This window comes from Excalfactoria chinensis, chromosome 16 (genome assembly GCF_039878825.1).
Source record: "Excalfactoria chinensis isolate bCotChi1 chromosome 16, bCotChi1.hap2, whole genome shotgun sequence".
In the NCBI taxonomy this organism is placed as follows: domain Eukaryota; kingdom Metazoa; phylum Chordata; class Aves; order Galliformes; family Phasianidae; genus Excalfactoria; species Excalfactoria chinensis.
In genome coordinates this window covers 9411443-9435634 of record NC_092840.1, presented here as the reverse complement: position 1 = coordinate 9435634, position 24192 = coordinate 9411443, and the positions used below count along the sequence as shown (strand labels likewise).

Below are 24192 nucleotides of genomic sequence, written 5' to 3'. Positions count from 1 at the left end.
ACGCCAATTGAATTGACTCAGAAATACAGCAGCAGACTTGCTACGTCAGGCTTAGAAATTAATTTTTCATCTACCAGCTAGCTGGGACAAGAACATACGCACACAGATTAACTCTTTCAGAGCTGCCGGACCAGCAACTTGTGATTTCTCTCTCTCTCCTTTCCCTGCTCCTCAACTCTCTTGATGCATCAACAGCACACCACAGCCATACAGCAGCAAGGAGATTCATGCAAGAACTCCAGCAGCAGACAACCAGTTCTCTTGGTCCTTAGCAGGATCTGATGGCTCAATCTTTTCATCTCTAAGCTCAGGAGAATACCGCTACGCTCAAGACATTTCTCAGGGTGGCAGCAAGACCTGGAAATGCACTGTTCAACTCCTGTCCTGGGTAACAGGAATGAAGAGCAAATTAACAATTCCACACAAATGCAGCACTCAGCAAATCTGTTTATAGGGATTATGAATCCTATTAATCCCATCCCTGTGGCAGACTCACTGTTTCGTTTATGGGCATGTTTAATACAGAAAGCTCCTTATGACAGCATCATGGGCCATCCTACCAACTGTTCACATTGAGCATCTGCAGCTTCTTTCTTGTCTGCATGCAGGGAAGGAACAGGAATGGCTTTGGGAAGTTGCCTTGGGTGACCCAGCTGCAGTTAAAATTAAAACTTCGAGACAACTATAAATCACATCCACACACACACCTCTGTCTAGATTTACAAGCACTTTCTAGACTGACAGCTACCTCAGCCTTTCCATACACGTCTGATCTTTCCTCCATCTAACCCAGTCCCCAGAAGCCCATTTATTTTTAGACGCCAATTCCTCCTTGCTACAGATAACACTGGAGTCCTTTGGGTTTGCATACCCATGAAGTTGCTTAATTGGCTCATAAACAGCTAGAGAGCCCAAATGCAGCATGTTTAATTCCCATGGGAATCTCAGCTAGCTAGAGGTGAGGTACTGCCCTGGACAGTCTGGAAGGGAATTTATTGTGAGGATTTAGCCTGAAGAGGTTACCATGAGAAATCCAGTACCTGGCTGCCCTGTACAACCAGGCTTGCAGGTGGCACTATGGAAAATGAGCTTGTTATCTCTCCACCTATTTCTAGACATCCCCCATTCTAAACACCAGCTTCAGGGTCTCACTGGTAACTGACCACAGGTCTACCACTCTATCAACCACCCGTCTCTCCTTTTAGAAGCCTTGCAAACAACAGCCTTTCCATCAGCAAATTCTTACAAAATAGCCATGCCAACAAAGAAATAAAGCTCGTTAACCTTTAACTAGATTTCCTACATCTGCTCTCAACAGGCTTCATTCACCTGAAACTTGCAGCCTACAGAAGGCAGTTTGTGACACAGTCAAAACAAATACATGGCACACAGAGAACCATCTGGGCTGAGATTTTCTTTCTCCCTAATCAAACAAATCCATAGCTGCTACTGCAGTAACAAACGAGACTAATGTTTTGTTTCAAAACACAAACCCCAAAGGAGAAAAGGGCATGGGGAAAAAAAGTAAATAAAACGGAGAAACAAATTACTGCCCCCAGCCCAACAGATGTATATGGGAGAGAAAGAAGTTATTGGGTCAGGAAAGCACAAAGCAAGGATCAGGAACTGCTGGGCAGACAGAAGTACCCCATCACTACCCAATGCAAGGCAAGAGAGTGCCATGGCTCAAAGGGATGCAGGCATTACAGGACTGCCTCATCTCTGTGTGAGCCTGAGGACTCGTGGTCAGAATAACAGCAGTCCATTGCCTATCTTCCCACCCAAAACCTTGGTTGGAGAGCTGAATGAAGCTGACTGGTATTTAAATTTATTTCCTGTGAGAAAACCTTGTTCCAAGAACAAACATTTACAGAAGAACGTTTCTGTGGCATGCTTCAATGACCAATAACAAAGGCTACCCAACTCTTTCCAAAGAGATCAGATGCCTCAAGGTTGTGTGAGATATTTTAAGTGGAAAAACTTAAGTGAAAAAAACACCTGTGATAGTCACACAGGTGCAGGCTAACATCACCTGAAGGAGTACAACATCACGGGCCTTTAGAGACTGAAAGGCTCCAAGAGAGCCTTAATTGGTGCAAGGCACAATCCCATATGCACACAGGGTCAAAGCTTGCTTTCTCCACCCCCATTTTGTTTTTTTTCCTTAGTGAACAAATATTTTCTTTCATCCCAGCAGTCATTTTCTCCACTCAAAGATACCAACACTAACAATAAGTGGATGCAGCCAGCAAATTGGAGCCATTCAGGAGTTTCCATCTACTTAGTAGGGATGTTTATGAAAAGGAAACATGCAAAGGAAATAAAGCCTTATGCTAAATAGAGAGTAAGCTGGTGTGTAGAATATAAGGCACTGAAATGGAAGAGACATACAGCAACAGGGAAAAAATTACCCTGAGGGAGGGGAAAAAAATTCTTTGCTCTAAAATAAAAACAAAACATCCAATCAGTTTCTGCATTTGCACACTGTTTCCTACAACAGATAGAGAGTTCACTTTTTCCTGGTCATATAACTACACAAACGTTCAAGGTCTCATGAAATTGTCAAGAGCTGTGGAGCTACAGCTCAGAAAATCCTGTAGCACATGAAGTCTGGCTGAATACATGAGCATAGATTCTATTCCTCCTCACCTTTGGGGAAAAAAAAAGACAGGATGAAGAGAAATTGGAACACGAGGGGGAAAAAAAGAAAAGGCCACATCACATATGCCCTAACTGATCCGAAGCCAAAGCACTGCCATGAACTGGAACTGACATCAGTATGCAAATCTGTGGTTTCCTGTTTTTCCACGGATTAGATAGATGAGCTCTGCAGAAATCAAACATCAAATGAGCAAAGAAGCATCAACAACCAGAGCATCTCTCTGCTATGCTGTAAGTCAGCAAGGAAAACACCTGACAAGCACAGTACTGCAGATCTCATTGGGCATGGAAGAAAAACTGAGTAACACGCAATGTACCCTGTCACACTAATGACTGTGAACAAGACAAACACACAGTCTAGGTTAACTCCAGCTTCTGGTTCCGTGTGACAATATAGATTTAGATTACAGATGCTTTAGAAGTAGATTTAGGAAATAGTAATAATGGATTCAAAAAAAATAATGATTTAGAAACCTTGCAACTCACCTGAAAAGGAGCCTTTCCTGTCAGACACTGATAAATGATGGTTCCAATACTCCAGAGGTCAGCTTTGGCATCGTAATGTTGAGACATAATGACTTCTGGTGCCTTTTTAGGGAGAGAACATAAGTTTGTCTTTTACAAAAGATGCAGATAATTCTGACAGCTGCAAGAAAGGAGCAGAAATCACCAATATACTTTAAAAAACCCCTATGCTGTTACACCTATTTTGGGGAAACATGATTCTGTCCCACCCTGAGCATACCATGTTAATTAACCTCCAGAGCCTGCTGCTAAGGCCACAGTTTGGTTTCAAAGTCAAATCTGTGTGCTGCAGTCCAGCAACATAAGCCCTCAGACTCAGCTTTCCAGCCCCTCACCATGTCCTTGGCTGTTCTCTCCCAGGCCTGCTCCAGAGGCTGGGCATGGCATGAGCTGTAGGTTCAGCACACAGCATGCGTGGGAAGCAGCAGCAATGCATGAGGGGCAGAAGGGCAGGCTTGCTAATCCCACACATTTGTAACAACAGACTTCATCGTAGCACTGCCAATGTGGAACAGGATCAATTTTCTAGCTCTGTTAGGAGCAAAGGCCACGTGTAATGGAAAAAGAGTGGCAGTGAGAAAGTTAGGGACAGACAAGCTCCTGTCAACAAGGGAAGGAGGAATGACACCAAGCAAAGCCAGAGGACAAGAACTGCAGATGGGGTTTTCAAGCCTCATGAGACGTGGATCATATCGGCATTCAGCCACAAAGCTTGCTGTGGTGTGGTTAACATGCCTTTCTTTGCACAGAAGCAAAGCAAAAACAGCAGCAATGGACTAAGAGGGAACAAGCTTGTCTTTCTGCAGATGTTCCCAGAGCTAACGCACGCGATCCACAATAGCAATAGAGACAAGCTTCAAATACCCCCTAAATCCCAGTTTTACCCTCCTAACTGAACTTCCCTCAAACCTATCAGTAACTAGAAAACAACATTAAACACTCTGAGATTCCCTGTCCAGAGGTCTTGAAATTAAAAATACAAAATAGCAAGAGGTCATTGGTAATTTCTTCCAGGCCTTAAAAAAAGAAAAAGCCAGACACTTTGATTTACTTTCATAGGAGACTCAGCAAGAAAAAGTATCACTAAAAATAGACATTTCAGGAAACTCTCATAGGGGAAAAAAATGACATCATCTTCACATATAGCACAGTTCAAATAAACATCAGACTTCAAAGAAAGAGAAAGAGAGGAAGTCTGTTTTGCTTGAGTTTGTACTGTGGAACAGACTATCAAACACGCTACTTCTGTGCAGTGCAGCACAGTCCAGCTTAGCTCTTTGCCTAAAGGGTTCAGACGTAAAAGCATTAGAACGTGCCTATGGTCCCCAGCGCAATTCTAAAAACTTTAGCCTGAACTGATCTATTACAGCTTTTTGCTTTGAGCTCAGGCACCCCACAGCCTCCAGAACTATTACATGACTGGTTTTGACATTCTTATTTCTAGCCTTGTTTTATCATTTTTAGTTTCACAGACTTAGTGCAACACTGAGGTCCTGACTGCTTCCATGAACACAAACAGCAGATCACCTCCTCACATCCTGGTTCTAGACTAAAACATGCAAAGGAAATGGAAGGGATCACTTCCTCTTTTTTTAAAACTCATCTGTTTCTCAAGCTAAGAAGCCACCATTGAAGTAGCTGGTTTGGTGGGAGAATCTGTGTGCATAGGGTGATTAGAGTAGTGAGTGAGAGCAAATGAAACAAACTGCAATCAGAAGCAGATCAGCTCCATGTACATCAGTACCCTGAGTACAAAGCATACTTTGCTGTTAAGTTAGCAAGAAAGGCAATATCTGTGTCTAAACATGTTCATAGGACTGAGAGGATTTTGCAAGAGCTAAGAACAGATAGAATTTTACAAAACTACTATTACACTGGGACCTTCCTTCCAACATTCTAGCCTTCACAAAAACAACTGCAGGACTCAGAGTGACAGTGGGCTTGTGAAACCACAGCCTCAAAAAGGCCTGCTGAAGCAGTGATTTATTGAGGTTCTTCAACGAGGAAGCAACACTTGAAATACAGCCAGATGTGTGAAATATCATCCTGGCCCTCACTCGTTGTTGTTGTTGCTTTGCTTGTAGCAGAGGAATTGCATTTCACTTCCCAGTGCCCTCAGCAGAGGCTCTGCTCATCCCCAGGAGATGCAGTCTTTGGGAGCAGAGAGAAATGAATATTCTGCTTTGTTCAGTTTTACTTATGAACAGCTCACCTGAAAGTTAGATGACAACACAGGCACCTGCTGTCAGACACTACCAGCAGCTAGAACTTTATAGAACTGTATCTCTGTCTAACAGATGTTTGTTTTTTGTTTTTGTTTAGACAAGTAAATAAAAATCCTCTTTTAGAGGATGAAAGGCTAACAAAAATGAAGTTTTGTTTCTGGGAAGGATGAAGCAAAAGCAGTACAGAAAAACTCGTAAGCAAGCACACTTACCATGTACATCGGTGAACCACATAAAGTTGCTGCCATCATATTATTCTGCAGGTATCGGGCAAATCCAAAGTCAGCTACAAAAAAGAAACAGAGGTGGGTCAAGATCAGACACAGCAGCTCTATAGAACCTGTAACTTCGCTGTTGATTCCTATAGTTCCTGTGAGTCTTCACAACAGGTAAAGTATCCCACCTGGACCATAAGACAAATACCTCTCCCTGAGCAGTAACATCCACATGCTCATTGCACAATGCAGACACTAGAAAAAGGAAAACCAAGCTGCTTAAAGTACTTAAAAGAATAAATTCTCAACAATTTCCAGAAATAACTTCTTTCTGCATCTATTGGCCTGCATTCCAAAATGTCAGCTGCTAGAATTTTCTTGACTTCAGAGATGGCATGCAGGTTCACACTTGCCAATTCACCTGCTGCTGTCTCAGCTTTCAATTTGCAGAACTCAAAGTTACCCTCCATTGAAAAGTGTAACAAGCATCCAAGAGAAACCGCTGCTTGCTGCCATCCACATTTATTGAACCACCCTACTGAAAAACAGTCTTAGGCTGTTCCTTCAGAAGGGAAAAAGCTTAGCCATTAGTTCACCTGGTTGATGGATGGAATAGCCAGGGGCTAGGAATACCAATACAAATTACATCTGCAGGTTACTCAGCATCTGATCATATGATATTTAGAGGCTCTCTCAAGGTTACTAGATATTTCTAGCCAGGAGATATCTGACACAGTGACAGGTGACGGTATAAACAGCTAACTGGAATAGCTAGCTATTCCTTGGACCACCTATTTCTTAGGGAAGTGGGAAGAAGGCTGAAGAGCAGCCATGGAGCTCTCCTGTGTCTACAATTCCCAGTCACTTCCACCTCCCAGATAATCCTGCACTTCACAAAATGCATCAACCATAGCCAAACTGGCAGCAGATTTTAAAAAAAACTTTCCCACTGAACACTATTTTTCTATTAAATGAGAGCCCTTTCTCCACACTGCAGGGTTCAAGCAAGAAATAGCTGTATTTAATCAGCGTCAGCTTCAGTTTGTGAGCAATAACATGACCTGACAGACAGCCATATATTTGTGGGCGATATTAGCCAGCACTTGTTTCTGAGGCCCACAAGGGATAATTGGGGTTTCTGAAGCATTTGTCCCTACTACTGGACCAGCTATGTTACTTGCCATCTTCCTTACCAAAAATGCAGAAAGTGAATTTCTTCAAGACACAGCTGAGAAACCTGGCTCTAATTCAGACTGTGGCAACATTTGCTTTGAGATGCGCCTGACTTCCTTTATGCTGTGAAGCCAGCCAGAAGAGCAGTGAGTTTTAGGCCGTAGAGACACCAGCATTTACCCTCAGTTCAAATAAAAGACGCACATAAATCACTGCAGCTGCCCTTTTCTTGGTAAGCCCAGAGATTACAAACCTATTAGGGCAGGTTGGTATTGATTTTTTTGTTTGTTTTTCACAAAGGGAGGTTCTGTTCAGCTTGGAAACAGAGCAAGGCCCACTCACTTTATTTTGCATTAATCTGTGTCCTGACAGAACAGCAAGCTCTTGTTGACTGGAGACTCACTGAAGTTACCTGAGCTTGGCTATTTCTGGCAGAGAAACTAAGTCAGGAAGTAATAAAACATCAGGACATGCTAAAAAGCAAAGAAATTCCTTTTTTCCTCCTAGACATTTCCCAAAAGAAATTGAGGCTTGCCACATATCTATAACCAAACTCCCTCGAGAGGTGTTAAGGTGACACTTGTAACAGGGTCTTACCAATCTTTATGCGAATGTTGTTGGGATTTGATTTCCTGCCTCCAGCATAGGAGAGGAGGATATTCTGTGGTTTCAGATCCCGATGGATGATGCCTTTGCTGTGCAGCATTTTCATTGCACCTGCTATCTGCTGGAGAAAGAGCCTGATGGTGTCTTCACTAAGTGTCCGCATAGCTACAGAGGAAGAAAAAATAACCCCAGATGAAAGAATTACAGTGGTAGTAAAGAGCCCAGAGGGTAGATACTCTATAGCAATTAACCATCATTTGGCATTCTTTTCTTCCACATAAGGCTTTTTTCTCCACACACTACTTCTGAATTACTAAAGCAGACTTAAAAAGAAACTTTTTGCATTCCTAGTTTATACTGTGGCCAAGGCTGTTTTCAGCCCTGAGAGTTTAACGCTTACGGTGAACTCAGGTCAGCAACTGATGCTGAATTTGGCTTATGAGCTGGGTCCAAAAATGACATTTGATGAGGTTCAGGGCTTCCCTCAGCAAGAGCTGCCAGCTAGCTTGAAGCTTCCAGCCAGACAGGGCCTGCAGCCTGATGACTGGGACGGTCACCTTTGAGCTATGGTCAACAGCAATTAAACACCTAAGGTTACAGCTTCAAGGAGAGTTTGTTTAAACCTGGAAACACAGACAGGATTAGAATTTGTGCCACCAGGTATCTGTAGTGTTGGGATAGAAACCCAAGTCTAGGCCTATCCCTTGTGCATCACCACCCACTAAAACAAACCGTAACTCCAATCCAAATCCAGTATTAGGTATCTGAAATATGCTTCATTCTAATGAAAGTACCCCGAGCAATTGACCCCTAGTCTATTTATAAACGTATTAAAAAAATAATCAAATTCTGCAAATACAGAAGCACTGCACTTCACTCTCCTGAGTTAAGGGCTTCCTAAAAAACATGGCATGAGAACCAAGAAACATTGAAGAGATTAAAATAATATTCTGATGGACCTTCTGATCAGACTGAAGCAATTCAAGCTCTTGTTATTCTAAGAGCCACAGGTATAAAACTTGCCAATGCCAGGAACAGCCTGCTGAACAAACCACAGGACCAGCAGCGCTACCAGCCTTGCTTCCTTATCAGTCACTGAGCAAGTCAGGCTTAAAGAAAGCATCACTCCACTGAGAGTAATTTCTTTGTAGAAGGTCCCTGAAAATAACTTGGGACTGCATTAGTGTTTTTCCAGCTGCTCTCTAGTAAGACCTTAAAACAAACTGGCAGGAACTTCAAAATGCTGCTCTGCTTCATCTGCTAGAAGGGAGGAATCCTTATGAAAACACACATGAGGTTGCAAGCAGCTTTAACACAACACAGGAAATTAAAAATCTAACTTTTGAAATATGTGCATGGGAAAACAGCAAGGGACACAGATAAGTTAAACAGTATTTAGAACAGAAAGACTCCCACCGCTCCCAAAGCTCGCTGCTCTGGAAAGAGGCACAAGCAGAGCTGAAATGTCACCACGGCTATCAGCCAACCCTGGACTCATACATGTGACAGGGGAGCACGTGTATATAGAGTTTCTCTCCCCTCACTAGGCCTTCCTCCCTCATGAGCTGGCACTCAGCTGGAATCCAAACAGAACTCTTCAGCAATAAGGAGAGATTCTCTGAAGAGATTTTAAAGATAGCAAGAGGCAGCTTAGACAAGTCTACCAAACCTACTTGCATCTCCTGGACAAAGCACTGACTGCTCTTTAACAAGGCTTCCCCCAAGTCTACTGCAACAGGGAAACCTATTCAGAAGCAGTTAAATCACCACCCTTACACAGAACAGCAAGAGTTCCAGAGACTTCTGCCCAACGCAGCTCAGGCCCAGGAAAGGACAGGTTGTTTCATTTTCTCCCAGTCAAGAAGCAAAACGTGGGACTTGGCAGTTCTTAACATTATTAAACTAGCAGGCAATTACAAACTCCTGGCTATGTATGTTTCGCCTCCAGCAGAGAAGCTGCTTTGTTTAGAGCTTTGTCCTGACCTGCAGCTCCAGCAGCTTGCTGCATCTCTCCAGGCATTATCTTCCCTTTTGCATAACGTGGTGGTAACAAGACTAACACAACGTTAGCCATCATCCCTCAGCCAAGATGAGGAAAAAACATTCATCTGGATAAAATAAGGCCTCTAAGTCACCGATCTCTGCAGAACTTCAGCCTTTCCACTTCACAGAAGTTCTGTCTGAAGCTGTTAACCCCATAGAACTGTCAGACTCCTGATACACGTGGCATTTCAGCTCTTGTCCTGTGCCTGCAGAGATTCCTCCAGTCCATGTGCTATGGCACGGAGAAGGCAACATGCTGCAGCACAGCAAATCTGGACACAGTTCAGTTAGACTCTTGGCAGCATGAAGTCTCAAGACTCGTAGAGCTGAAAGGCAGGGCTGTGAAATTAAGAAGCTGCCCTCAGCAACAGAAAAAGGTAAGCTATGCAGGGAGCACAGAGGCATACCCTTTACCTCACTCCCTTAACAGACATCACAACACACAAAAACACGGGTCCTTATCTCATACTCAGCCTATCAGTCTACCAAACCACAGCAGCAATCTCTGACTGAAGGACAGAGAAATAAGTGCAATTGTCACTGTCGGAGACAGGAGACTCTAGGGGATTCAGCAAAGATCTATAGACAACTACCAGCAGCACAGGGAGAATATATAGGACACTCATTTAATTCAGATCTGGAGAATAAAACAACCCACTGTCCCCTCTGCACCTCAAATGGGGAGACTTGCACTTCTGCCCCTGCAAAAATAGAATTTAAAAAAAAATAAGGGACAATTTCTCATCCTCACCAGAAAACTGCTGGAAAAATACTGAGCCTGCACTGCATGTGTTGTGGTCAGCAACACATTCTTGCAGAGAACTGTTTCACAAGGCTCACTTTGCTGTTCCTGAGAAGTAATAATATCCTTGTGTTTATTTTCATGGGCTCCACTTCAGTGACGAGGCACTCTGCTTACTGCCCTGGGAACGGCTGCTTCGCAGGTCAGTAGATCAGAACAAACACCAGCAGCGGGTCAGCGCAAGGCCTGCATGCCTGGTAGCTCCTGAGGCACAGAAAAAGGATGAAACCACCTAAAAAAGGTGGTTTGTGGGCAGCTCTGTGCAGAGATGCAGTGTTCCACCCAGTAAGGGGCTGCCAGGCAAGCCGTAGCACACAGGCCTTGGCAGCTGATCCAGGGATAAACCACAGAACTCCAGTTACTCACACAGCAACACCAGCAACTTCTGAAACACCTCCTGGTTCTACCAGACATTGCAGAGATCCACCTCTGTAAGCTTCAAACATACCCTGTGATGGCTTTAAATGAAAGATCTCATTTGAACAACACCTACCAGAAGAGAAATCATTAAACAACACAGTAGCTCTGCTCAGTAGAACACATACAGTCTTAGCTTGTACTAAAGAGGTGAGGCTGACAGTTTAATCCAACACAAATGCGTGCTGCATTAAAACGTGCATGCATGCACGCACGTCGTCCAGTTATAAAGACAAGGAGAATTAGAGTGCCTTTTGATTCAACACAGAATTACCATATTGCCTAATGCTTGTAATTAGAGGGCAGAATGGATTGGGAAGCTTACAAGCATCTCATTCAATGAGAACCAGGGGATTTGCATGCGCTGCTTGCGTAAGTGCTGCAAGAACTAAGAGCAAAATCGTCTGAGCAGTCAGTGGGAAAGTAGATGCTGCAGTGAAATACGATCATGCAATTATCAAAATAACTGAAGCAGCACAATGAGTGCTCAATAAAGCTGAGCTCCTGTGCTCATCCAGCCAAATACTCTGGAATAAGTAAGAATTTTCCAAGATGAACTTCCTTTCAGGAGAAAACCATCATCAAAAATCACTGAGTGCTTTGGGATAATTCCTCTCCAGGTGCTGGAATGGAAAAAGCCACAGCATGGAAGAGCTGAGATTAGCATCTAGGCTCTAGGATTTGGCAAACCCAGATTACTGCTTTAGTGACGAGAACAACTTACTCTCTTTCTGCTGACTTTTACTGTCTATCTCCTTCTGGAGAACTGTGCCTGCTCAGCTTCCTTCTTTACTGGTACACAGATGTTAAAGAGATACCGTAAAACTAAACAGCCTCCAGTTTCCCAGTGACAACCACAGTTGATGTGGTAAAAAAAAACTTTAAAAGAAACCCCAAGTTAGAGGTAACTTTTTCTAACTAACTCGGGTATAGAAGGACCAAACCTTAACCCAGGCAAATTGGGATCAAACTCAGTTTTATTTTGCAAATGTAATTCATTGTCATTTTCTCAAACTAGCCACGAGTTCCCTGAGCACTCACAGCTGATAAATGAGGAAGTAAGCTGTGCTAACAGCCTGGCTAATTGTACAGAACGCTTCTCTTCTTTGGGCAGAGGAAGAAAAAAAATACAGTACAAATGAAAGCAGCAGTATAAGAAGGAAGATTTTCCATTAAACCCTTGTTTTTAGAAACCATCCAGCAAGAAGCTGCGTTCTGACTTGTGCATGCTTGCTGACAAAGCTACGTACGACTCAGTGCTTTAACATCAACAAGGTTCATTTCATGTGACCAAAAGCTAAAGCCTTGCCAGAACACTGACAACACTGAAGTTCGGCTACTTTGAAAAGCACTGCATTATCTACATTTACCTCCTGTGTTGAATAAGAAGGTATCAAGCCATTTGCACTTGGAATTCATAACAATATCCCAAAGATGTTGCTTTCAAAGCATAGCAATACCCAAATGCAAAACACCATCACCTATGTAAAGAAGACTACTAAACCTGGATTTAAAAAATAAATAAATTACTGTCACTTCTATCTTATCCACATTTTAAACTAAGAAAACAAGAAAAGCAGAATATTTCTTCATTTGCCTTAAGTACCAATACTCTCTGAACATCTGAAATCCATAGACAAACACATTTGATTACGCTGTATGAACAGAGCGTGCAGCATACCAGCACCAAGCCTGAAATCATCACTGTGAGGATACCAACACTAGCTGTAGGACAAATGTAAACTTAGCTTTTAATACTTCAATTTCTGCCATTTCCCAGCATCGCGTACCTCAAATAAGCAGCCTGAAGGATTATCCAGCTGAATAGCTTTAAATTTTAACAATGAACAAAACTTTGTTTAACTATAATCCAGAGCTACACAAGAAATGAGATTAAAGTTATTTCCTCCTATTTAGTAATCTTTTAGTTGGCATGCAAAAAACAAGAAAGCTAACTTAAAACAAAAAAAAAAGCAGAGTCACAGACCAGCAGAGAAGTAAGCAACTTGTTAAACATGTTATTCTCCTACTGTTCAAAGAATTCATGAGGTCACCCTATGAGGTATTCAGGTACAAACTGATTTTCATATACAGCAGCATGCAGCATCTCTGCAGAGGGCTGCACTGAAAAAGAACTTGCAAGGCTCAAGTCCCAGCAGTAAAATCGGATAACGTGGAAAGCATGCTTTGTTCAATTTAATGGCAAAGATACACTTCAATTTCACCAAAAGGTTCTTCGAGACAGCAGTCGCAGATACCCATGCTATATTACTTCAGAGGTCCTGAAGCTTGAAGATTTCATCACCCCACAACACTACCAGCTATGCCACAGTCACCTTCAATATACTGTGAAATAAGGAATGCACTCTGTCCTACATGGAGATATTTCTAAGGAAGATATTGAAGAAAAACAAATGTATCCTTGGGATTCTGTTTTAATCCAACTCTATAGAGATGCAAGGCCTCAGTGAGAATAGCTTTTTTGCATTGACCAAGAAAAAGGCCAACCACATCTCCAGCAGGGTTAAAATGTGCCCAGTCTTTAAGGCTGCTGTAACTAAAACAGGTATCTGCTGACTTAAAAGTCCACATCCTTCAGTCACTACTGACCTACATAGGAAAGGCTACAACACTAGCTTTTACTGCCATGGATTCTCAGTCAGCATTTCCTTCTGAATATACTAGACACGCTCCATGTTGTTCTACTTACTGTGAAGGTAGTCTGCCAGGTCACCACCGTTGCAGTACTAGAAGGAGAACAGAAAGCTCAGTTAATGTGAAGAAAATCAAAAGGTTTTAAGTTCAGTAGACTTGACTAGGATCACAGGTGATAAATAATCACATACACATCAAAATAAGTATTCATTAAGTGGTGGAAAAAAGCTTTTCCAATAGGCTCCCTTTGTGTCACATTTCTCCTACACGCTACACTGCGTAATGATAAACCAGCTTTAATTAGCTTTGGTGTGCATGTGTATACATCTGTGTACATGCACAAAGAGAAAGACAACACCAAAATAGAACAGACAGGTCATCACTTGAAAGAACACCAGCAAGCTGGCTAAGGAAAATTCAGGAGCAGCCATAGCTGAAAACTGAAACTCTTCACAACATGTTCCATATTATTAGGGAAAGTCAACAAGACCTCAGAGGGAAGATTGAAGAGGGAAGCAAACTTGCAAAAGCTCTGCAGCTATTTTGTGCGTAGTTTTCTTTCTACACATCTCTGAAGTGCTTACTACTACTCAGTACCACCTACTTGGCCCTGGAAATTAGGGATCCAACTGATTAAACCTGTACCAGCATGACCTTCTGACAACAGCAATACGAAATACCCCACAGACTGCTATCTTTGCCCACACTACTCCAGTTCTCAGAGGTATGCAGCTGCAGATTAGATTAGCAAAAGTACCACATGTGATGCTAAGCAGAAAGCACTTCACATACAATAAACTGGTCTGCTTAATTCACACTGAAGAAAAAAAAAAACAAAAACAACAAAAGACACTCACCTCCATAACCAAGTAGACAGAATTTGCCACCTCCTGGGGAAAGAGAAAGTGGAAAGAAAAGATTTATGCATTGAAATACTTACATGCCTTACAGCAGCTCTGTTTGGATTCAAACAGGTGAAATGCTAAGTAACAGATACTGGAGGAATTTTGTTACATGTTGATTACTGAAAGGTCATTTCCTTTCTAAGCATCAAATACTTCTCTCCAGTTTAAGCACATTATTCTTTCCTGAGCATACACCTGTTAACAAAGCAGATCTCCTATATTACGGTTTGGGTCTTAACGTTCCTTTCCGGCTACTGGGATTAACACCCAAACACAATGCAGATGCTGGCACACCATTATCTTAGAGCCTTAATCATTTCCACATTTAACACAGACCTTTATAGCAGCTATGCCCACATGAGCAGCCCTCGTCTGGAACAAAAAGATAAGAGCAATGCATGCTGGGGACCTGTGTTTCAATCCCCGTGCAGGAAAGGTGCTTAAGGGGAAGAGCAGATGGCCAAGGTTTCTGAGGGACATTGTGTCTTTCAGCTCCCTGAGGGACCAGCCCCAAGGGCTGTAAGCAGGACCACAGCACAGCCTGCAGCTCAGCACCACAAGCTCAGCACCAGGCAGCATCCAGGCTCACAGCAAGTTTCCAAGTCTGTGTGTGCAGCCTGCACGCTGCTCCTCCTACCACAACTGTGCTTCTCATAGACACTTCTTGCTGAACAGGCTGTAGACACTACAGCTCAGCAGCACCTCTAACCCATTAATACACACAGTGCCAGCAAGGCTCAGTGAAGCCTAATATATTATTACCTCTTTAGAAAATGAATAGGCAATAGAGCTTACATATGCTAAGTTCAGAAGTTATGACTAGTATCTTCTACATTATTAGCTAACAACTAGCATACGCTGCATAGCTTGGTTATTTTTCCTCTGTGCTTTATTTAAAGACTGCTAACACATCATAAAGCAAGCCATTGATTTTTAGTCACCAGTGTGTACAGTGACGGGGTTAAATAAGGACCCAAGCAGGCAAGGGAGATGCTCTGGTCGACCTCCCTAGCAACAGGGACTGCAGTGGGTTCATCTCACTGCACAGGGTGAGGAGATAAGAAGGCACTGCCCAACAGGAATCAAGAGAGAGGAGGTAACTCCCCAACCATCTGCTGGCAACAGCACCCTCTGCCCATCCCAGTCTTATTAGGGAACGTTCTTTGCTGATTATGCAGAACATGAGCCTCACCAAATTTGTCGTCAGTACCCATTGTTTCTGGTGGGAACTGAAATTGCCTCCCTTTGATTTGGAAAAATGCCCACAAGTGAGAACTGGAAGCATGGTTTCCTCTGTGGCTACACCGTACATTAATAAACTGCAGAACATATCACAGAAGCAGAATGGAACAACTGGCACCAAGGATTCAACACCAAACGTACTACGGGGGGCTTACTTTGCAGCTCTGTTTGCTAGCTGCTGGTACCCATGAGCGCACTGCTGGAGCCCACTGCCTTCCAGCTTTACTTCTTTCAAGAAACACTCCATTTGTGGGCACAGAGACCACGTGAACTGAGCTAAGGCTTCAGCAGCATGCAGCTATGGGAGCCAGCACCCCACTGAGCACACACCCACTGCGGCTTCAGCACTTTCAGCTCACAGATGCCTATAGCAGGGATGTGACAACTTCCATATTTGCAACTTCAGCATTTCAAGACTCACCAGACAGATCTGTAGGGATTTTACCACAGAAACTAAACATTTATTCAGGAAGGGCCCTAGAAACAAAGTCACGCTTGGCACAAGCCTTCAGCCAGTAGCTTGTGGTGGCTAACAAAGGAAACAAGCAAGGAAAGAGGTCTCTGGTTTCTCAAGTGGGCTGATAGACTTCTCTTAAGCTGATTCAGCAGCAGAAACTATTCCTCTCCCTTCTTTAATCCTTCCCAGTACTTTTTGCAGGCTACCAGTCTCTCTGAAAAGCATCAAAACGTACAGTTCATTTCCACACCAGTAACAAGAACAACATCACAGTTTGTTCTATTTCTGCAGAGGCTTATGTCCAACAAGTGCTGCAGACAATTACGCTGGACTCTTACTGCCATGTGCCGGCCCTGCAGCCAAGGCCAGCCTTGCTACTTGCCTACGGACCTGCACAGAAATGACCCCGACTTCTCCCCATCACAGTGCTCCAGCAGTACCCTGACTGCACTCCACAACCAACGCTAAAGGCCTCTGCCAAAGACATCAAGCTGATAATTAATCAGTCTGGATCACTGCCTGACTTGCAGTTCTTTCAGCAGAGGCCCCAGCAATGAAGTTACACTTTAATTGAGTGTAAAAACAGGCAACAGGCTCTACTGTCTACAAATAACACACATCTGCTGACGGAGGACAAAGAAATAAAGAAACTTCATTTAGCAACACAGCAGAAATCACCCGGGGACAGCATTTGTTCAGATCCCCCACTGAGGCACTGCGCGGGATGAAGTTAGTGATGCTGAGGCCCAGCAGTCCCATCTCCCTTTGTATTTTCTCTCCACCCACACTGGAAGGTGGCATGATCCTCTTCTTGGAAAGTCTGTTCTTTAGGTGTGTCCAAAGGGAAACATCTGGGTGTACCCACACTTAGTCATCCTCCTGCCACAGCTTAAAAAGGCTGCAAGAGGAAACGCAGAGAAATCCTCCCCTGCGCTCTACCCCAGCTCCCAGCCCGCTACCAAATTTAGAAAGACGTTCAGGAAGGGAAAAATAGTTTAATTACACAATACCCCCGAACCCTCACAGCAGTGCTGTATTTTCACCCATCTGCATGGAACCAGTGTTTTAACAGATGCTGAGGTAACAACTCTGCAAAGAATGGCTTCTACCTCACATAACTCATCTCTTCCAGGAGGAGCGGGGTACAGAAAGAGGATCAGGAAAATAAGCACTGCTGCCTGTTATGTCCATATGCTTGCACACCACTTGGCTGGCAAGGCTCCTTCTACATACAGGAGGGAATGTGCATGCACTCCAGTCCACAGAACCATTCTTGTTGCCCTCCTGGAAAAAGAGCACATCAGAGCCCCTTTGGTCAGCTTCCATCTGGTGAGAGGAGCTCCTGCTTTGTACCTCCAAGAAGATCACCACCGTGTGCTGCCTAATGCCGCCTCTCAGCACCTGCAGCAGCTGCCAAGCAAAGATAATCGCCTCAGAGACCTTTGTCAACAGGGCTAGACCTCACCAGTTGTACCAGCAGAACAGAAACACAAAACACAGGGTTAACCTGGCAGTGGAAGATAAAGTTGACACCAACTGAAAGCTAAGCTTCACACTGAGGGGTTTGTGCTTGTTTTAAATGCCACTTCCCCCACTTGCTGCAGCAGAACCTCAGCACAGAGGCACGCTGCGTCCTCCAGGTTCTCACGAAGCCTGCTCTCTTTTGGCACAGGAGCTCTATTCATCCCTCTTCCGAATGCAGCACTGAGTCACGAACATCAGTTGTAACAAACAGAATTCAGCTTTGCAGACACCACCTACTAGGCCAGAGGCACCTGGAAAAGCCTTCTGCTGTGCCAGTGGCTCCTAAGGCAGAACCTGCAGTTCTCAAGGGAGGAAAGAAGTCTCTCAACAGCAAAACCTCAGGAGTATAATTTCACTTCAGCTCAAAGCTTGGCTTGACCAAGGTAACCTCTGAGGAGGAAAGGAAAACCTTCATGCTATGCAAGGATTATCTCTTGACGCAATTATTTGAACGGAAGCAAGATAAGAGACAATAGCAACATTAATCTGAATTATGGGAGCACCTACCTGTGCTCACCCTTAGCAAAAGGCATCTGAAACAAAAAGGTAGAAGACATTCATATTCCTCTTGAGCCCACACCAAAAGAGGAAAAGAACTCAGAGCCTACCATTCCAGGTGCTATGCTATTTTCTCTTATGAAACTGAAGAGATGCTCCAGGACAGCTCACACTTCAGTGCAGGTTATTAACAGCAGAAGATCTCTGGTTCTGCACGGGCTTCAGGAAGGGAGGTAAAATACTTCCCATACAATCAAATCCCCTGGCAACAGTCCTAAAGTCTGACTACGTGACACCTAAAAATGAACAGGGCAGCGTCATGTCTGCAGAGTAACAGTTTGCCAGGAAGCTAACAGAAGCAGCAGGACAGCTATAAGACAGCTCAGCCTTTGAGATTTGAAGGAACTCCACCACTCCCTTTCCCAAGGGGTGGGCTCCAGCTCATCCATTTCAGCCTGGAAGCCATGGCCCCACCGAGCAGCAGCCTGCCACACAGGATCACTTCAGGCCCTGAACCAAGGTCTGCCAAGCAGAGCACTCACTGAATGACATGAGAGCAGCACTTGCAGAGCCCCAATAGAAAAGCACGGCTCCTTCAGGGGCACACCAGGCCTCTGCAGAACAAACAGCACAGCAAGCCAAAGCTGCATCTCACGTTAACCACAGAAACGAAACCAAGGATTAATGTCATAAGAGCAGAGAGAAGTGGTAAGTTCAACAAGATGCAGAGCTTCGAGGTAAGACCAGAGGTATGTACCGCAGCAAATTAAAGACTTTTGCTGCTGGGACACTGGGGAAACAGTCACTTCATATAGCACCATCAAGGGATATGGCTGTGTCACCTGCAGCAGCTGACATCTCAGGCTGGCTGGCTCTTAGGGCAGTGAAATGCCTCACAGCATGTCACAGACCACAGAAGAAAAGAGCAGCAGAGCTCTGAGAAGCTGGGGCACACTGACATGGAATGGCAAATGCAGTTGCTCCTTTGCTAACAAGAACAAGTCCTGGAAGCTTCTCTGAACTAAAAGCAAGTGCCTCTTTGCACATGGGAATACACTGTGCTAATGCTGTCAAGAGAAGAGACTTCAACATTTTGAAAACAAGATATTGAAGATACAAGTTGCTTTTGTACATTTGTTCTTCATCTCCTTTTTCATAATGCAGTCACTTTATACAGTGAGCATTTAAGGTCTGTCCCCTTGCACACCAAGGGTCTGGCACCCTGCTGAAGGCTTCAGCTGGAGACAAACGCACCAAGACATACCTATCGAGAGAGGGTCAAGCCCAAGCAAAGCCACTCAGTCTGGAAGTTTGATTTTAGAATCAGTTCTACTAATAGAGATGGAAACAGCTTGGATTTTTTTAATAGCAAATCCCATAAATGCTTAATCTGATACCCTGCAGGAGATTTTGTCTTTTTTTTTAATGCAACTGTAGAAACCACAGGCCCATCCCCCGCTGGATTTTTGTTTTTTTATATGGCTGCTGCATGACTAGCTGGCCCTTGCTGGCTTCCTTTTCACACCCATTTAGGAAAGCAGACATACAGCACAAAGGCACTATAAGAGGGAACGTAAAGAGAAAGTCTGGCTTTTCTTTCAGAAAACAGTCTTAATTTAAGAGGAAATATATCCAGTTACCAGAAGTCAGAGAAACAGGGCTTTAACCTGCAGCAGTATTTCAAAAGGGAAAAAAATGGAGTACATTTTAACACACTGGCTACAATTGCCAGTTAAATTGAAAATAACTATCAGTCACACAAATGAAAAAGCCTCCACGAGAAAGTTACCTAACTGTTAGCTCTGCCTGCAGTGATATTACAAAGCATTCACAAAGGAAACAAAAGATATGCCTTAAAACTCTGGAGCGGCACACTGCAGCTCTGCCTTACACCGCCTCACCATGCAGCACTGCTGGCCACCAAGGCGTACCCAGAGTGCTGGTTGGCCTCTCCTGGCCTGGCCATGTAACACGCTAAGTGAGATATATCTAAAGACTTGAAATTCAGCTTCTTTCATTCCCTGCAATTGAAACATACAGTCTGGTTGACTTTACTATGCCAGCCAGCTCTGCTGACCTAATTCCTCCCATTATTCTGATGCTAGGAGACAAGCCAGGTGTTCCTGCAGCCAAGCAGAATATTTTTGCCCTAAGCAACCAGTGATGCAGAATTTGGTTCATTTCTCTCAGCCCTCCCCCCCAAACAGCCTCAGCATTTTTGAGAGCCTCCCTTCACATTTATGGTGGCATTTAAGGCCTGCACACCATAAAGCAGGAGACATTCACACCATTAAAGCACCTCTTTGCAATATGCTCAGCACAAAAGAAGCTCAAGTCATCTGTTGGCAGATAGACTGAGTTCAGTCCTGCTCAGCCACCACTCAGGGGCATTCTATGTATTCCACATACTTAAGAGACACCTCTTCTCATCCATCTTCCAAATTTCCACCACCTTGCTTCACCCGTTCCAACCCAATGTGTTCAGCCATCACAAGGACTCAACCAGAGGAAATTTTCCTAAAGGAAGCACTGGTGAAGCTTAAGGAAGAGCTGCATGAATAGCACCTCAGCTGCTACCAGAGCCTCGCTGCCAAACTGCGAACACAGCAGCCTACCAGTTTCCAATTACTCTTGGGAAACATTCCTTAATCCATCACCATAGTCTGAGTAATGCTGCCTTCCATGGGAGCTCTAAAGGCTGTTAACCTTTCAGGTTGCTGGCTCTCTCATGACATCCAGATCACGTGAGAGGAACACAGCTATGTGCTTTACATACAGGATGAGTAAAACAGGGATCATTACTTCAGAAATGCAGCAAAACCACTCCCTCTAAAAAAAGCCCAATGACTCTCCTAAGGTCTATATTTAGTGGTCAACATTTGCTAGATGTTTCTGTCACCTGCACAGTGTAGTACTCAGCTAGTGAAGTCAATATAAAACAAAGTTCAAGACCATCAAGCACTCTACTTGCCATAAACATAGGCATTTTGATTCACTAGACCCTCAAACATCCTACAGGGCTACTGGCAGAGGGCAGATGGATTTTCCATCCTTTCCCCCTTCTAGCTCTAAATTAAGGCAGGCTCAGTCTTCAGTAAGAGTAACACCCCCCAGCAGATGCAAGGATGCTGACAGAGCAGGACAGCAGACACACCACACACAAACAGAAGGAGGATTGCTTGGCAGCATGCGGGGGAGCCTGTGCTGCACACCCACTCAAAAGGCAACATGCCAGCCTCACTCAGGGATGGAATTAAAGCAGGATTTAACCAGGCAGCCTGCCTGGCCTCAGGGGCATGATCTCCCCAACACACAGAGTACCTCCTTAGTCATCCCCGGTGTCACAGCACAGCCTTGTCTCCTGAGACATGGCACCCAAGGAGTAATGCCCAAAGAACAGCAGATCCCACATGAGGTGGCACAAGGGGTGGTGGGGAAGGTGTGTCATTGCAGCACCAATGATTCATCTGGCATCATGCAGATCAGCAAAACACTGCAGCAGGAGCAAGCAGTGCTGGAGGGCACACCAAAGGACACTGCTGCTCAGTGAGCAGTGCCAGGGGACACAGGAGGTGAACTGGCATCTAAAGGCAGCATCAGAAAAGGATAATGAAAGTAGAATATCACAGTCGCAACAGCCAGGATCCTACTGATTATAGGGATTTTATAGAAAGCAACAATGGAATAAGCCTTGTAGTGCTTGGCCCCAAAGAGCAGCCCAGGGTAACTAGTCATTCAGCCAAGGAATGTTTGTTCTGCCATCCCATGCCTGAATCCATGTGCGTGAGAAAAACTGCACTGCAAGAATTCCCTGGTCCTTGACTCCTCAGCAGGTGCTCCAGGTGATACAGTCACCCCAGCAGACACATTTTCGGTGAGTCTACTGCACGAGTGATTTCAGCATTTCTCTGAGCTCATCCCTAGCTGATGAGTGTGCCAACTCGACATGAAATTATGGAAAGCAGACCCTCAGGTAACCAAGGCTGAGTTAGAAACTCAGCAGCATCACGCCCTGGGTGATATTAACAGCTACTTTTCTACAACCAGACTCACCAAAATAAATAAATAAATAATTAAAAAGCAATACCAACAAAAGCAGTCATAGCTGAGCTGCCTTAGGAAGCTCAGATCATTGCACATTATCTTGGGAAAGCGGTCCCTCTTCCCGTTTCATATAGGAAAAATGCTTTTTAACACCCAAAGGATTACTTATGACCACTAATTCTATCCTTTAAGAAACCTGTTCCAAACCAAGATCTTGTACAGCAGAAATAGCTGTTTGTATCCTTGTTGTCATTAATTTCCACCTTAAAGAACAAGGACTCGTGGGCTCTCTTCAAAAAGTAATAAGGCTCCTGCTCTCCAGATGTCTCTGTGTTACTGCACTCTCAACTGCAGCAGTCTGGAAAATCCCAACCTCTGCAAGTCAGTTGAGGAGTGAGCAGCTGTTCAGTAGCAACTAACACACCCTGCACAGAGAGGAATCTGGTTTTCACTTTATGCCAAACACCTCCTGTGCCTAGGAAAGATCCACAGCACAACTCAGCACAGCCTCTAAATACAGAGCGCTCTTAGAAATACAACGAAATATCTTTTATCCTTTTCTTGAGCAGGGGTTTTCTCTTTAGGCTCCTCAACTACTCGTGGCACCTCTCATTAATATGTGAGCACATAATAATGGAGACATGCATATTTCATTTTGTGAGCTGCTCTCACATAATGGTGCTGCTCCTAGGATTCTGGCAAGGGGATCTATAAAAGTCCAGACACTGCACTGCTGTGCATGAAACATTCACCAGTCCTAATTTATCCCTTGTACGTGCCTTATTTTGTGATACTGTGTCATAGGCCTTTGTCAGTATTTATGAACAAAGGAGGAACATGGCGATTTTCCCACAAACTGAAGAATAAAATAAGTGTGCAGTGGCATGAGCTGCTGCCAGTATTAAATATCAGCTCTGCAAGTGCTTGTCTGATGCAAATCTGGCATCATAGCAAATATCTTGATTTGTATGAGGCCTTCTTAGCATTAACTTGTAACTAGCAAAATGCAAACGAAAGCATCGCTGGGTGCAATCGCTGGCTTACAGCCGCTGTGGGTTTGGCAACCATTTCCTTGTGTGCAAGGAAGATGAGAGTAAATGTTTAAGTCACTGCTGAGATGATGTGTAGAGAAAAGGAAGACAAAACAATGACAGACAAAACTATAGGGCAACAGTAAGAGTCACAGAAACTATTTTTTTCCTTTTTGCTCTTTGATATTGTAATAGAAGGATAAATCTCCACAGCTTTAGAAAATCTACAGGGAAGGGCTGGTAACTGCCACAATGACATTTCCAAGGGTAAACACATGTGGATCTATGAACAAAGCAGCTATGAATGAATAAGCAACAGTCTTTCCCACAAAGGAAAGCAAGGCAGGCAGAAGCCAGACCTCTGCAGCATTGCACTATTACCTCTGCAGGTAATTTTCTCTCGCACGACTCCTGAACACAGAGCAAGGCTGAGCAGGGCATTTCACACCAGCTGTGCAGACTGGCTGGGTCTTCTCGTGGCACCAGAGGTAACCTCACACCCTAGAGTGCCACATCCCCCAACACAGCCTGCATCACCTCATTCTGCCCTAGAATCCAAGCCACCCAGGCCACAGAGGAAAGTGCCACGATGCTGGCAGCTAACATAACCCCAGCCTATAACCGAGCTCAGGGCCGCCCCAGCCCCTCGCCTCAGCTCACCACCACCTACTTCGTTTTCCAGGCACAACCCCCCGGCCGAGGGGCGCGGGGCGGTGCGGCCCACAGGCCTCAGAGCTGGGGGACTACAACACCTAGCAGGCACCGCGGCAAGGCCAACCAATCAGGTGTCGCGCCGCTCGCGACGCAGCGCCACCACAGCCAATCGGCGGAGGAGGAGGAATGTCAACAAACACCGGCCTCGTGACACCAGGCCGGGACCCCCCGGCGCTGAGGCTGGGCCGCATCCCACGGGCTGCCGCTCGGCGCCCTGCGTCCCTTCTGCACACAAACCGTTTCACTCTCAGATCCCGCAGTTTTTTCTTAAAGCATCGCTAATGTCAGAGAAACAGAACCCTGCTAAAGCACGGGGCGGGTTAACAGAACGCTCCGGGAAAAGTCACTGCAGCAGTCGGGTTGCAGCAGCTGCGGGAAACCACAGCCATCTAAAAATGCCTGCCGCGATGTTTAAACGCTTACTGATTGCCATTAAACGCTTACTGACTGCCACA

The 24192-nt window shown here is 44.5% G+C and overlaps 1 protein-coding gene across 3 annotated transcripts in view; it reads right to left on the bottom strand.

Annotated features, from left to right (window-relative positions):
* Positions 1 to 24192, bottom strand: part of ULK1 (unc-51 like autophagy activating kinase 1) — a 64485-nt gene that overhangs the window by 38580 nt on the left and 1713 nt on the right. For all 3 annotated transcript variants that reach the window (XM_072351026.1, XM_072351028.1, XM_072351027.1), the window contains exons 4-8: positions 14180 to 14212; positions 13378 to 13414; positions 7397 to 7570; positions 5624 to 5697; positions 3148 to 3249 (exon numbers count right to left, since the gene is read on the bottom strand). In XM_072351026.1, the coding sequence (XP_072207127.1) occupies positions 3148 to 3249; positions 5624 to 5697; positions 7397 to 7570; positions 13378 to 13414; positions 14180 to 14212 (420 nt within the window). The remainder of the gene's footprint in view (positions 1 to 3147; positions 3250 to 5623; positions 5698 to 7396; positions 7571 to 13377; positions 13415 to 14179; positions 14213 to 24192) is intronic.